Source organism: Euphorbia lathyris, chromosome 2 (assembly GCF_963576675.1).
Source record: "Euphorbia lathyris chromosome 2, ddEupLath1.1, whole genome shotgun sequence".
Taxonomy (NCBI): domain Eukaryota; kingdom Viridiplantae; phylum Streptophyta; class Magnoliopsida; order Malpighiales; family Euphorbiaceae; genus Euphorbia; species Euphorbia lathyris.
This window is the reverse complement of record NC_088911.1, coordinates 58,386,050-58,399,702: the sequence shown is the minus strand read 5'-3', so window position 1 is coordinate 58,399,702 and position 13,653 is coordinate 58,386,050. Positions and strand designations below refer to the sequence as shown.

General features: G+C 38.1%; 3 protein-coding genes across 7 annotated transcripts; 2 read left to right on the top strand and 1 right to left on the bottom strand.

Annotated features, from left to right (window-relative positions):
* The first annotated feature begins 405 nt into the window (after nt 1–405).
* LOC136218345 (LEC14B protein) lies at nt 406–7,392 on the top strand. 5 transcript variants are annotated; one of them, XM_066005154.1, is made up of 11 exons: nt 406–639; nt 775–812; nt 1,332–1,785; nt 1,909–2,028; nt 2,121–2,198; nt 2,372–2,548; nt 3,770–3,847; nt 4,790–4,965; nt 5,193–5,351; nt 6,133–6,193; nt 6,941–7,392. In XM_066005154.1, the coding sequence occupies exons 3-11, from the start codon at nt 1,357–1,359 to the stop codon at nt 7,130–7,132; spliced, it is 1,470 nt and encodes a 489-aa protein (XP_065861226.1). In that variant the 5' UTR covers nt 406–639; nt 775–812; nt 1,332–1,356; the 3' UTR covers nt 7,133–7,392. The 5 variants fall into 5 exon arrangements, with proteins under 5 accessions (XP_065861226.1, XP_065861222.1, XP_065861223.1 ...); XM_066005150.1 differs by lacking the exon at nt 775–812 and having other exon boundaries at nt 1,258–1,785; XM_066005151.1 differs by lacking the exon at nt 775–812 and having other exon boundaries at nt 406–675; nt 1,258–1,785.
* Nucleotides 7,393–7,786: 394 nt separating this feature from the next.
* LOC136218344 (protein MAINTENANCE OF MERISTEMS-like) lies at nt 7,787–10,831 on the top strand. The gene is made up of 5 exons (XM_066005149.1): nt 7,787–8,121; nt 8,693–8,969; nt 9,070–10,022; nt 10,113–10,515; nt 10,628–10,831. The coding sequence occupies exons 1-5, from the start codon at nt 8,077–8,079 to the stop codon at nt 10,633–10,635; spliced, it is 1,686 nt and encodes a 561-aa protein (XP_065861221.1). The 5' UTR covers nt 7,787–8,076; the 3' UTR covers nt 10,636–10,831.
* Nucleotides 10,832–11,530: 699 nt separating this feature from the next.
* LOC136217024 (PKS-NRPS hybrid synthetase cheA-like) lies at nt 11,531–13,066 on the bottom strand. Its single transcript, XM_066003597.1, has 2 exons — nt 12,944–13,066; nt 11,531–12,550 (listed from the first exon to the last, which is right to left on the bottom strand). Exons 1-2 carry the CDS (start codon nt 12,983–12,985, stop codon nt 11,531–11,533), a joined length of 1,062 nt encoding a protein of 353 aa, XP_065859669.1. The 5' UTR covers nt 12,986–13,066.
* Between the last annotated feature and the right edge of the window lie 587 nt (nt 13,067–13,653).

Genomic DNA, 13,653 nt, shown 5'->3' with positions numbered 1-13,653 from the left:
GAGTGAAAATAAAGTTATTACTTGTTCAACTGTAAAACTTGTATTCGATAATATTAAAATAGCATACCCTCGATCTTGGTCGTTTTATTTTTTTTTAAGACGTGTGCAATACATCTTCCGCATTTAACTTACTTTTGTCGCAACCGATGAATCAATTGATTGCATTTTGCATAAATTTAAAGGATTAACTGAATATTTTATGTAAATTTAGAGGACTAATTAAATATTTTATGTAAATTTAGAGAGCTATTAACATATTTTGATAGGTTAAGAAACAATCTTTGGACAAGTTTAGTAAGATGATTTATTAAGCCTAAAATAAGAAAATAAAAACCATGGGTGAGACACGTGTCCGCCAAAAAGGCTAAGTATGAATTGTAGCTAAGCTGACAAATAATGTGTAGCAGAGCGATAGAATTCGATGGACATATCCGAAGCGACGTAAACCGAGACTCAAACCGTTAGATTCTAAACATCATAAGGACCTCAACAAAATCATACTCATCATCAAGCGTTGACTCATCTAGTGTTCAGTAGACTCGATGCATCCAATCACTCCTTGTGTTTGTTTCAGAAAATGAGACCTTACCCTATGTAAATTTAGATAAGACCTTATGCCAGCTTCAATCAAGTGAAGAGGTGCGTTTCTATTGTGCACGGAGTGGGTGAAGATCGGTTTGGTCTTCTTCTTCTTCTTCTTCTTCTTTTTGAATTTCTGTTATTGAAGTCTGATTTCTGTTTTCTTGGTTTCTTTTCCTGTATTTTGTGTTTTAGGTAATCCGTTCGAAGTTTATTTCGGAAGATAACAGATTGTATCCAGTTCTTTAACCATTTGAAATAATTAGGTGTTTGATTCTTTTTTGTTATCATGTGTTGGGAATTACGAGACAGTCAATTGATACTTGGATAAAATAGTCAGATACTAGGAGTGCTTGCAAATATTCACATTTACATATGATTTTTTTTTTATTAAATTTGGAAGTAAGTCCATGGCATGATACTCTGAAATTGACTACTAGTTCCGGTTCACGCTGAAAACTGATTGAGTTGAAGATGCGGAATAGTTTGGAGGCTACAGCCTTAACTTTAGGATTTTTTTTATTTTGACGAAATTGTTATTCATATGTGATGTTGGAGTTCAAGAGATATTGTAGTTGGTGAAATAGACTGGATTATTAAGATTTTATCACCTCATCTGGCTTTTAAATAAAAAGAGACATACAGGCTAATAAGTGATACTAACTTTTTCTTTTGTAGGAGCTGCATTACAGATATCTTAATTATTATCTAATGAAGTTTTGGCACTGTTGTGAATCCTTATGCAACGCAAGCTGTTCCATTTGGTTCTGAAGTAAAATGCATTTTATTGGTGGCTGGGCTTCCATAGACGCAATGGGTTATTCTATGAGTAGACTGGATATTGATTCTGAAAACTATGATGAAGGTAAAGCCATACACGAAATTGGTACTAGTCAGAGATCCAAGAAAACATCTCATGATTTAGATCATGAAATTTCCCTTTCCACTAAGTTGAAATCAAGACCAAACAAATGGCTGGCCCAAGTGATACCTGGAACGAGGGAGCTTCCTGTATCCACTGTTAAGATGTTGGCAGGTCGAGAAGGTAATTACTCAGGAAGGGGAAGGTTCTCTGCAGCTGATCAATGCCATATGCTTGGCCGATATTTGCCAGTCAATGGTCCTTGGCTTGTTGACCAGATGACTAGCAGAGCTTATGTGTCCCAATTTTCTGCTGATGGTTCTCTCTTTGTTGCTGGGTTTCAGGTGTTTGGCTTAGAGCTTTGTATTCAGACCGGTTTGGGACATTACCTGTCTCTTTGTGGAATAAGATATGTTATTGTTGTGGTGAATCTCTCTGATCTTGTTTTTGACAAATATTCATTTCAGGGAAGTCACATTAGAATATATAATGTGGATCAAGGGTGGAAAGTTCAGAAGAACATCCTTGCCAAGAGTTTGCGTTGGACAGTTACTGATACATCTCTTTCACCAGATCAGCGCCATCTCGTGAGTTTATTGATCTGGATGTCTCTTAATGGTCTTGAAACCAGAATATAAATATTCACCAAATGCCTGAATGAAGAAGTTTCATGTTCCAGGTCTATGCCAGCATGTCACCTATTGTCCATATTGTTGATGTTGGGTCTGCTGCAACAGAATCACTCGCAAACATCACAGTACGCACTAATAATTACTTATTACAGATACATATATAATCAGTTAAAATACCTTATTGTAAATAATTGTTGATGCATAATCCATGTTTGTTCTAGTTAGTATCATTTGGTAATCTTATATTTATGCAGTACAAACTTAATTCATATTGAAGTGCTTATGTTTGCACTTATAGGAGATTCATGATGGATTGGACTTCTCTGCTGATGATGAGGGGGCCTATTCTTTTGGACTCTTCTCTGTGAAATTTTCCACTGATGGACGTGAAGTTGTTGCTGGAAGCAGTGATGATTCCATATATGTCTATGATCTTGAAGCAAAGAAGCTCTCACTTCGAATTTTGGCACATGCAGTATGTTTATAGTTGCTTTAAGCATCTTCTGAATATTATCTACTATCTGACTGGCATAATTGTTGGCATGGTCATTTACTCCATGGACATTTCTTCATGGAACTTCTATTCATTTGCATTGCCCGTTCTGTTAGTAGCACAGGATATTGTATGTGTAACCTAGCAGTATTATAACAAAACCTTGTGCCAATTGTAGCTAGTAGCCCTGGCCACGGTCCAATTGAACTAGGACCATACCAGTCAAACCAGCCTGGAACCATGACTAGACAGGGACCTTAATTGGACTAGAATCACCAGTTTGGATTTTTTCCTTCTTTAATCATATAAAAGTATGTTTTTCTTCTCTCTCTTTTTTTTTTTTTTCTGACTAAATTGCCAATATTTGTACCCTTTTTAGTGTGACATTTAATATAAATTATTATAATCGTTTAAAATATATTATGGATGTTTGAAATGTTTGAATTTCTCAAACAAATTTATATAAAAATAATATATTTATTAGTTAAAACCATCGCAATTGAGGCACTAAGATTAAATGTTAAGGTTTAGAAATGTTTTGAACTTGAACTATCAGTTCGCAAACCTGAACTACCACCATAAGTTTCTAAACAAGGCCAAGACTGGATGGGTGCACGGCTGTGTGAATTTTGTTTTGATATTAAATATTTAGTAAGATGAAAAGCAAAAAGCCCTTGACATATGATGGCCCACTTCATAGTTGAAGTTTATGACAACATCAAATGCTCATGGTGATTGGCTGAGGATGTTAAATTATTTGCAATTTTCCGCTCATACATGTTTAGTGTCTAAATTCAGTTGTATCATGTGTTAATGCATCTTGCCTGGGCATCATATGGCCTATGCTTAATTTAGTTGAGACAATACAACTTTTGGTTGTCATCAATCATATGAACTAATTGTGATTCAAGTAATAGAAGTATTGCAATGCTTATTTATCTACCACGCTAAATTTAAGCATTAAATGATAAGCATCGAGGAAGAGGAAAATTAAACATCTGAGAAGCCTAGAAAGGGTTCAATTCAATTAAGTATTAATCTTTTGTAAATCAGACTGGAATCAGTGTGTGCAATAATTCTTTTCCTGGTCAAATATGAGTTTCCTTTCTTACATCTAGGAGTTGCTTAGGGTCATTTTATTGTCTAATTGGAAAGTGCACTTGCCGAGCTTCAATAATTCATCCTTTATTTTTAATGCTGCAGTCTGATGTCAACACTGTATGTTTTGCCGATGAAAGTGGCCATCTTATCTATTCTGGGAGTGATGATAACTTCTGTAAGGTAAGTTTAGTTTATTGTACACAAAGTTCTAGTAAAGTTAATTCTATGGACATATTCATGCTTCTAAGTTTGCTATGGGATATAATCTGCATCTTTAATCATTTGCTTGCTCTTATTTCTTCCTTGACTGTTGAGTAGCCTCACAATGGACTCTTGAACTGAATTCTTTCTATCAGGCTTATTTCTGTGATGATGATCTTGTAATGATATGCTACTCTGAAAAATTAGCAGTGAAGTCCATATTGTCTTGTTGGGGTGTGTATTTAAGTGGAAAAATACTTGCATCATTGATTCATCAATTGGTATCTGAATTCAATGAACTTGACATTTATCCTTCTATGTTTGAAGAGTAGCATTGATCATTAGTGGTTAAATGTGTGTGTGTGTTTTTTTTTTTTGTTTTTTTTTTTTTTTTTTTGTGAGCTTGTACAAGGTTTTACTATATCCAATATTCCAACAGCTAAGAGGTTTGGTTACCTGAATAAGGAGATTCTCTCCCTCCCTCCCTCCCTCTCTTTCCTCTTGGAAACACAATTATAAGTAATATACTAATATGTTTAAAGATATTGAGTAAGAGAAATCACATATCATAAGGAATATAACCCCATATAGACCGTTATGATGCTGATCACGGTGTGGTTGACATACTAAGACATAATTGGTTACTGAACTTCGAAGATCCTTTCTTTAGATGTTGGGTTTAATTGTTTTATAGGATTCTCGAAATATTTTCTTTTGCCTCAGTTGCATGCTACATTACTGATTGAAGAGGAAGATGTAGTTCCCTCTGGCCTTTCAAGTTTTCATTTTTTCTGCATCGATGAGGAAGTTTGTGGCATACAAATTGATGGAGTAGAAATGTTCTATTTTGCACTGTCCATTGGTAATTAAAGGATACTGGTGCTCAATATGGATATTAGGTAACATCTATTCTTTGTATAGGTTTGGGATAGACGTTGCTTTACTGCAAGATCAAAGCCTGCTGGAGTGCTTGTCGGACACTTAGAAGGCATTACATTTCTAGACAGCCGTGGAGATGGTCGTTATCTTATCTCTAATGGTAAAGATCAGACTATCAAACTTTGGGATATCCGGAAAATGTCTTCTAATGCCACATGGTATGCTTACTTTATCTCCTTTATTCCTTGGAAATCTGTGTTTATTCAGTGAAACTGTGATATGACGACAAGATGCCTCTATCCATTTATGCTCTTTTTTATTACCTGCAACACATTTTAGTTGTTTGGGAAACTCCAATCCTAAGTTGCCTAAAACAACGTGCAATGATGTTCAGTTGAAAGTATTTTGGGCCTTAAATTGTATGTTACTTTTCTCTTTTCTGCAGCAATGTAGGTTATAGGAATTATGAATGGGACTACAGATGGATGGACTACCCGCCTCAGGCTAGAGATGTAAAACACCCAGGTGATCAGTCGGTGGCTACGTATAAAGGTCATTCTGTCTTGCGTACTCTTATTCGTTGTTACTTTTCCCCCACGTATAGGTGAGTCGAACATTTTCCTTTTCTTGCTGCTTTTTGTATTAGCAGTTTGTTTATGGTATTTAGATTTTCATTTGCTGTTTTGCCCAAGCAAATCCAAGACTGAGAAACTTAATCACATATGACTTGCTGTCATCCAGTTTTATCAGGCTTGAGATCTGTTTATATCTTCTTATTTCTAGGGTGATTGATTATGAGGTAAAGACTTATTTAGTCCTTGAGTTATAGCGAAATATACTAGTGACTCCTATTTTCAAGAATACATTATGACGTCCTTCACTTTTATCTTTGTCAATTCAATTGTTAGGTTCCTCCATCTGAATCATTTCAAATTTTCAGTTACTTATCTGTTAGTTGAAGTTAAAAATTTAGAAAAATGATGAAATTTTAATTGCCCTTGTGAAATTAAATTTGAAAGTTCATAGTAATCAATGTTTTCCTTCAATTTTTTTTCTTTATACTTATCTTTTCTCCATTGTTTCTATGAGCTAAAAATGTTTTGTTGCAGAGAAATTAACTCATATTAAAAGTTGGAGAATAAGACTGAAGGCTAACATAAAATACATGGATAAAAGACAGAGGGACCTAAGAGTCTATGGAATGAAAATTGGAGGATGTCCTCATGTATTTTTCAAATTATAGGGACTGACTAGCATTTCGTTATAATGCATGCAGGGACTAAATAATTATTTACTCTTGATTATAACCATTTTACTACACTTGACATAAATCCTTACGCATAGGTTCTAATGTGATTTCTTTTAAAAAAACTATATTTTTGCAGCACGGGTCAGAAATATATATACACTGGTTCTCATGATTCTTGCGTTTACGTGTATGACTTGGTAAGCGTTTAAACTTATACTGCTGCTTTCCTTTATGTGCATGCTTTCACCTGCATATCATCGCAAACTGAAATGAGTAACTGATGCAGCTTGAAACACTTTAGCCCTGTTTCTTACGAACTTAAGATCCTCTCATGTTTGTCACATATATAAAAGGATATAAAAACCACTAGGTGTGAACTGTTACAGATTAGAATGTTCCTGATTTATTTTATTCTCATTGGGAGACTTTATGTAATTCTTATTTCTATATTAGAAGACTGATTTAGTTTAATTCCTATATTATAGGATTCCTATTTATGTTAAACTTCCTATTTGTTTTGAACCTGTCCTATTTAATTGACAAATGGAATGAATAAGAAAGAATTTTATTAACGAGGTCCAAGGTTTTAGTCTCCCTTTGATGAGCTGAAGTTTATCCAAAATAGGTCGACCAAGAAACAATAACAAAGAGAAAAGGCAGCTCCTACAGCTAGAGTTTTCAGTTAATTGCCTTGTGATAAGATCCTTGGCTAGGGAACATAACGTGAACTTTGAGAACTTATTTGGCCATGAACTGCTTATGAAACCGTATGTCAATGGTCAGATTCTAAAAAAAGAAAATAATTAAATAGCAATATGCGAAAATTAAAGTACATAGGGTCAAAAAGGCAAATTGTAGCAAGTATATGGGCCAAAATTTAGCGGCTATGCGTATTCTTATTATTTGGTCAAAGCAGCTAAAGTCAAAAGTTGATTACAATGTAGGTGAGTGGAGAACAAGTTGCGGTACTGAAACACCATAAGTCGCCTGTGAGAGACTGTAGTTGGCATCCCACTTATCCAATGCTAGTTAGCTCTTCGTGGGATGGGGATGTAGTCAAGTGGGAGTTTCCAGGGGGTGGAGATGCTTCAATCCCTGCAAGGAAGAAGAGAATTCGGAGACCACAACTTCATTGATTGGTATCTGCTCTCCGACTCTCATGAATCACGAAAAGGTTTCTTTGCATTCAAATAATCCCCGTTTGTAATTAAGCTTATATTTTTGAAAGTATTGTTGTACATCTGCAAGGGTTGAGTTGTATATAAATAACCGCAGCATACTTGCAGATTTATAGATATTAAAGCAGTTTGGTGCTAGGGTTGTAATTATAATTGTAAGCTATTGTACTAAAAGAAAAAGAAATAATGGATTTCATAAGTAAAGGGTATGTTTTATACTCAGGTGCTCGAGTTAGAAGAGAAAACAAAAAGGTTCTATGTGGAGATTTCCAATTATAATTGCACTGGACTGAATTCTTTGCCATGTATACTACTAGTAAAATAATCTTCCATTGTTAACAGGCGTACGGGAAAAAGGACTCAGATGGGAGTTTTGGGAATTTACTTAAAATACTACAAGTTGCGGTTGCGTTCCTTTGTATAACTGTTATGTTTAAAAATTTTATTTCTTAATTAATTGCCATTTTTTTTGTGTGTTTTGAATTTTTACTCATGTGCTTTTTGAGTTGTGTTTTCTTTGATCTATATGCGTTTTTAAAGTGGACTTTTATCATTTTTTTTTTGTTTTTATTGCGTTCTACCATGTCTTTTTATGTTCTTTATTATTATTATTATTTTTTTGTTGAAAGGTGATAAAAATTGGATTTTATTACAGTTGACCTTCTATTTCTAATTCTGATTATAAAGATGAGAGTGTGGCTGAATTGATATTTGATATTGATAGAAGCAAGAAGTTGTTTGATGATGAAAATAAATTGTGGGTGACTATATACCGCACTAAAATTCCGGTTCACCGCCCTGTATTGACTTTTTTGCCCTTCTCATTATTTCAAACATAAGTTTTGAAATTCCAAATCCTCTCAACATCTTTTCCATTCTAAAAAAACCCGACCAAAAACGAGATGGCACGAAGAGGAGGCATCGGCAAAGGATACATGGGTATTACGGTAAGTATTTCCATAAAATTTTTTTATCAAAATCGTGAGTAATCGGGCCGAAATTCGGGATTAAAATCCCAGAATTTCGCCTAGGCGGGCGCCGGAATCCATCTCCGCCTACGGTGGAACGCATGAACTATGCGTTCCACCGTAGGTGGAGATGCATAGTGTCGAGCGATCCACCTTAGGGTGGATCGCACGGCGCACGCGCTCCACCGTAAGGCGGAGCGCGCGGCGCATGCGATCCACCTTAGGGTGGATCGCTCGACGTACGCGTTCCACTTAAGGTGGAACGCGTACAACGCATGCGCTCCACCTTATGGTGGGGCGCATGCGCCACCCGTTTGGCCTAAGGGCCAAACATTTGCGGCGCACTGGTCGGTCCTAAGGCCGACTGGTGCGCCGCACCCGTTTGGCCCTTAGGGCAGGTGGTGTAAACCACCCGCCCAGGCCAAAAAGGGGCAAATTTTGAATTTTTTTAAAAAAAAAATTGCACGGACCGGGCGTAGGCAAACCCGAACGTATAGAAAAAAAAAATTATGTTAAATTGAATATACCTTATAAATAAATAATATTACAGGATAAGGAGGGAGCTGACCCTAGACGCACGTCTTCACGTCCTGTTACTGCATCTGCTCGGCGGGACCGGGAGGAGCAGCAGCGGTTTATGGCGGACGCCCGGAGGGCACATGCTGCACAGGCGGAGCGTGCTGAGGGACGGGATGAGGCGGCTGGTATAGACATGGACGGGGATGCTTCTATGCATCGTCCTAGTGCTGATACTATCCCCATAGATCGTGGCGTTGTGACGAGGGGTCGAGACGGACGATTTTCTTCTACCGCAGCATCTTCTTCTGGTAAGAGAAATTAAAAAATGTGTTTATTTGTATTTGTGTTAATCGTGATTATTGAAAAATATACTAAAAAATTAATGTCTACCGTTTGCTGTAATTTCAGGTAGCAGCAAGCGATCGAGGAGTGTAGAGGATGACTGGGTTGTGAAGGACCCCGTCCCCGGGGGTCCATTTGATGGTGCTGTGATCCCGAGCTTTTTGGGACATATTGCATGTGCTATATGGGCCGGTCAGGACAGGGGCGTCCTTAGGTGTCATACCAGATCAGGGTATTGCACGAAGCTGAGATTATGGTACAGTGGTTCTTTCCGGACGATTCAGTCGCGTATCGAGTCATCTGGCTTGTTCCATTTACCTGGTATTATGCACAGTCACATAGATGCTGCACTGATCACAGCATTTGTTGAGCGGTGGCAGCCAGACACGTCATCATTTCACATGCCATTTGGCGAGATGACCATTTTGATGCATGATGTGTGGGAGATATTGCGCATCCCCGTAGATGGTGCCATGGTGACTGCTGATGCGACTGTTGATGAGCTTAAGGAGTGCGTGATGGATTTGTTTGGGGCGACTCGGGTTGAGTTAGATGCCCGTCATTATGCTTCTGGTGGTATACGAGCCGCTTCCGTCATGGAGCGCTGTGGAGGTGATCGGATTCCTGAGACCCAGGCTATAGCTTGGACGTGGCTGATGCTCGGTTCCACCTTGTTCGTAGACAAGAGTGGTGACCGCATCCGACCTTCTTGTCTGTTAGAGGTGCAGGACTCGGCGGCTGGAGCCGTTGGACTTTCTTGGGGATCAGCTGCACTAGCATATCTATACCGTCATCTTGGTATTGCTACCAGAGGAGATTGCGGGCAGATGACGGGTTGTATGACATTGCTCCAGTCCTGGATTTACGAGTATTTTCCTTGCTTCAGGCCACATCGAGAGGCAGTTACAGTTGACCCGGATCTTCCTAGGGCTTCGTTGTGGCCATCTATATCGATGGAGAAGAGCGATGAGCGGTTGAGAGCATTTCGTGCCCGGCTTGATGTGTTGACAGCAGATGAGGTATACTTGCTTTATAATTATAAATACTATTCAATTAAAACAAATTTGTGTATTACTTGTATGTGTTAATGTAATTTTATACATCTGTAGGTCATGTGGATGCCGTATGGCCCTGATGCCATTACTGAGACCCCGAGGACTCTATATTCTGGATGGATACGATATCGGGATGTGATCGAGCCGTACATGCCGGGGCGATGCCTTCGACAGCTTGGACATGTGCAGACCATTCCTAGACCGATATTGCAGCCTTCTAAGGCTGTTCGCCCGTGGACCAGTTTGAAGTATCGTGTAGAGGTGCCAGCTGTGATGGTGCAGGGTATTTGGGACTCTTTTCCCCAGTCGTCCGTCCTTATACTGTCTGTATTCACTCCAGCACATACTCCATCAGATTGTGAGGATCAGTACATGCATTGGTACACCCGTCACTCACACCCTCGTCTACTTCCGGAGATTGTTGCACCCGGACCGGCTGTTTATACTCGCTCGAACAGTGAGATTATAAGTTATTTTTGGTTTTCTTGACTGGTCTAGTAATGTGAAATGATATTTACTGAAATGTGAAATGATATTAACCTTGTTTTTTGTTCCTTACTTTTTTACAGTGGGTTAGTCGATTATCTGGCTGGGGTGAAACTGTGCTGGATCACATGAGTCATCTGGACGAGGATGCTGCGATTGTATATAGGCAGTCGTTAGAGGAGATTATGGATGCTTGGCATTTGGCCAAGTGAGTTATGACTGTATTTTGTAGTATTTTAGTACTATTTTGACAGAATTTGGTGGATTGATATTTTAGTACTTTTTTTGTGGTATGTTTTGTTATTATTGCAAATTTAAGAATACATTAGAACGACATAAACTGCATAAACTGTAAAAATACATTAGAACGACATAAACTGAAAAAAGACATTACAACGACATAAACCGGAAAAAAAGACATTAGTCACTATCTTCTTCGTACACCTGAATGTTTGGTGAAGATGTCGCTGGTACACCTGACTGTATTGCAAGGTATATCTCTTTCTCCTCTGCAATATTCGTCTCATATTCCACAGGAAAAATGTTCCATGGAGCATTTCCTCTATTTCTTGGCCAAGCTCGTCCTGGCAGGTAATCGTTCTTTAAAGCGCTGATACTCTGTAGTACTCGAACCTCTAATTTATAGCGATCCCAATTTTTCACGATCGAGTAAGGATAAGTTCGATGAACCTTATGAGAAATTTCAGACTCTGTCCATCTTAAAAAGATGATGGAGTTGAAATTTTTTTTAGGGATGATTCCCCTCTGATTATCACGCAATAGTCTGGCGAACATAGCTTTCCAGTCATCAATAGGCATAAACCACTTCAGAAATGTTTGAATATGACTAGGAATATTTCCTTGAGTATATTGGAAACTCACCAGCAGACGGAAGCTTGAAGCAAAACATAAATGGAAATTCAGGATGGAACATTGTTGGACTCACAAATGTCTCTCCATATACACGAATTGCGTAGTATTGATAATCAAGCATCTTCGATGATTCTATACACACGATCTTCCACATCCTTATTAATATGCCAAGTGCATAGCAAGTGCGCTGCTTGTGGAAAAACTTCTTGTATCGGCTTTAATAACCCAAGCTCCCTGTCACTAACAACAACGGTCGGGTTAAGATCATCCCCAAGCAAAATCTTCAGCCTTTGCAAAATCCAACGATAGCTCCCTTCGGTCTCGTCTTTAACAATAGCATACGCTATCTTGAAGTTATTATTGCATGGCGTCATCCCAACAATCTCAACAAACGGCATTTTGTACTTGTTTGTTTTGTACGTTGAATCAATGCCGATGTACCAGTGGTAAGTCCTGAACATATCAACTGACTCTGGATGTGCCATGAACACATGCGTTATCACACCTGAATCAGCCTGTGTGTAATTGACATATTTGTTCTCCACAGCAATATGGTAGAATTGACTAGCCAGGTCTCTACCTTCAAACGCGTCCCTCCTCATTTTGTCCCTGTAATTATATATGTGTTTAATTACTGAGTTGTCCTCTGGGTGTTTTTCTTTAACTGCTGCTAAAATAGCACAAGGCTTTGCTTGAGCTGAAGACATATCACGCACAATTTGTTTAGATGCGATACTGAGTCCGCTCATTTGCCGACTTCCCTCTGGATACATACGCATTGTATGGTTATGCATTCCAGTTAACCCAGCCTTAGCCTTTATCCCCCATCCCGAAAGGTCTGCATGTTGATAGGCTTTAATCTGAAATTTACATCGGCACGCTTTAGTTTTACTTTTCCTAATTGCAGGATCTTCATCATTTTTCACAACACCTCTATATCGTTCACCCCGTGAACAGCGCAACAACTTCTGTTTACCCCCATTTTTGTGCGAAGATATTACAAGCTCAAACCCATTCTGAATAGCTATCTTTTTTGCCCAATCAATAGCATCCTGACTGGAGGGGAAAACGGTATCCGTTATAAAACGCGAACTATAATCAATGTTATCGGGGTTCCAATCTTCTATCGGTACCTGAATATACGAAAAATTTACATTAAAATTACAAAAAAAAATACTTCGGGTCTATTTCTCCCGTTCGAAATTAGTTCGGGGCAATTTCTGTCCACTTTTGCCTGAACGGGCAGGCTACCCGTTCCACCATAGGTGGAAACGGGCAGCGCGTACTGCCCGTTCCAAAGGTGGAACGGGTGGCGCGTACCACCCGTTCCATGGGTGGAGCGGGTGGCGATTACCACCCGTTCCATAGGTGGAGCGGGTGGCGATTACCACCCGTTCCTTAGGCCGATCGGGTAGTTCATCCGATCGGCCTAAGGAACGGGTGGTAATCGCCACCCGCCCAGGCAAAATTCGAATAAAAAAAAATAAAAAAATGATTAATAACGTTTTTAATTCTCGTAATATTACCTCGTGTTCGAACTCATTGTCTTCGGGAATGTTTTGATCCATTTTTTTCAAATCCGGGATTTGTGCTCGGGAGAGAAAACTAGAGAGAGTTTTTAAGGTTTCAGGGGGGGAAAAAAGTGGCAAGGGTAAAATGGTCAAAACAGTGCGGTGAAACGGAAATTAAGGGCGGTATTTAGCAATACCCAAATAAATTTCTATGAAACATGTTGTTGTACAGAAGGGATGTTCAGTCTTCTCTGAGTGAAAAGATAGATCTTAAGAAATCACGTTTCTGGTAGATCTGATATTGGATGATATTTTCTCAGATTGAAAATTAGAGGTATGTAGATTTTTTTTTGTCTCGTTGTATTTCAGTCAAATTCATAAATTGTGTATATATATTGTTTTGTCTTATTGCTTTTGGTTGTGTTTTTTTATTTGTTTGTTGGATGTTAAATTGGATGAAATCCGATTAAATTGGAAGAACTTGAATGGAATCTTATGAAATTAAACCCAATTCGTTGAAATTGGGTGAAATTGAATCATATGAGATGAAATTTATTTGGTTGCGCTTGAAGTTTTTTTTCTTTATAAAATTATGTTAAATTGGTTGTAAATGTAATTTAGTAAATTTCATTCACTTTTATTTGAGTCAATTTTATTTGTAATTGCATTTTGAATTGTTTTAACTAAAACATTTTTATTTATTTATCCATTTTTTTAGATACCGA

Bases quoted from the DNA above. Each gene is read 5' to 3' on its own strand.
- LOC136218345 (XM_066005150.1), top strand. From the start codon at position 1,357: ATGCATTTTATTGGTGGCTGGGCTTCCATAGACGCAATGGGTTATTCT. The intron at 2,029-2,120 runs GTGAGTTTATTG...TTCATGTTCCAG, and splicing joins CACCAGATCAGCGCCATCTC to GTCTATGCCAGCATGTCACC. The intron at 6,194-6,940 runs GTAAGCGTTTAA...ATTACAATGTAG, and splicing joins GCGTTTACGTGTATGACTTG to GTGAGTGGAGAACAAGTTGC.
- LOC136218344 (XM_066005149.1), top strand. From the start codon at position 8,077: ATGGCACGAAGAGGAGGCATCGGCAAAGGATACATGGGTATTACG. The intron at 8,970-9,069 runs GTAAGAGAAATT...CTGTAATTTCAG, and splicing joins TACCGCAGCATCTTCTTCTG to GTAGCAGCAAGCGATCGAGG. The intron at 10,023-10,112 runs GTATACTTGCTT...ATACATCTGTAG, and splicing joins ATGTGTTGACAGCAGATGAG to GTCATGTGGATGCCGTATGG.
- LOC136217024 (XM_066003597.1), bottom strand. From the start codon at position 12,985: ATGGATCAAAACATTCCCGAAGACAATGAGTTCGAACACGAG. The intron at 12,551-12,943 runs GTAATATTACGA...TCGTATATTCAG, and splicing joins ACAATGAGTTCGAACACGAG to GTACCGATAGAAGATTGGAA.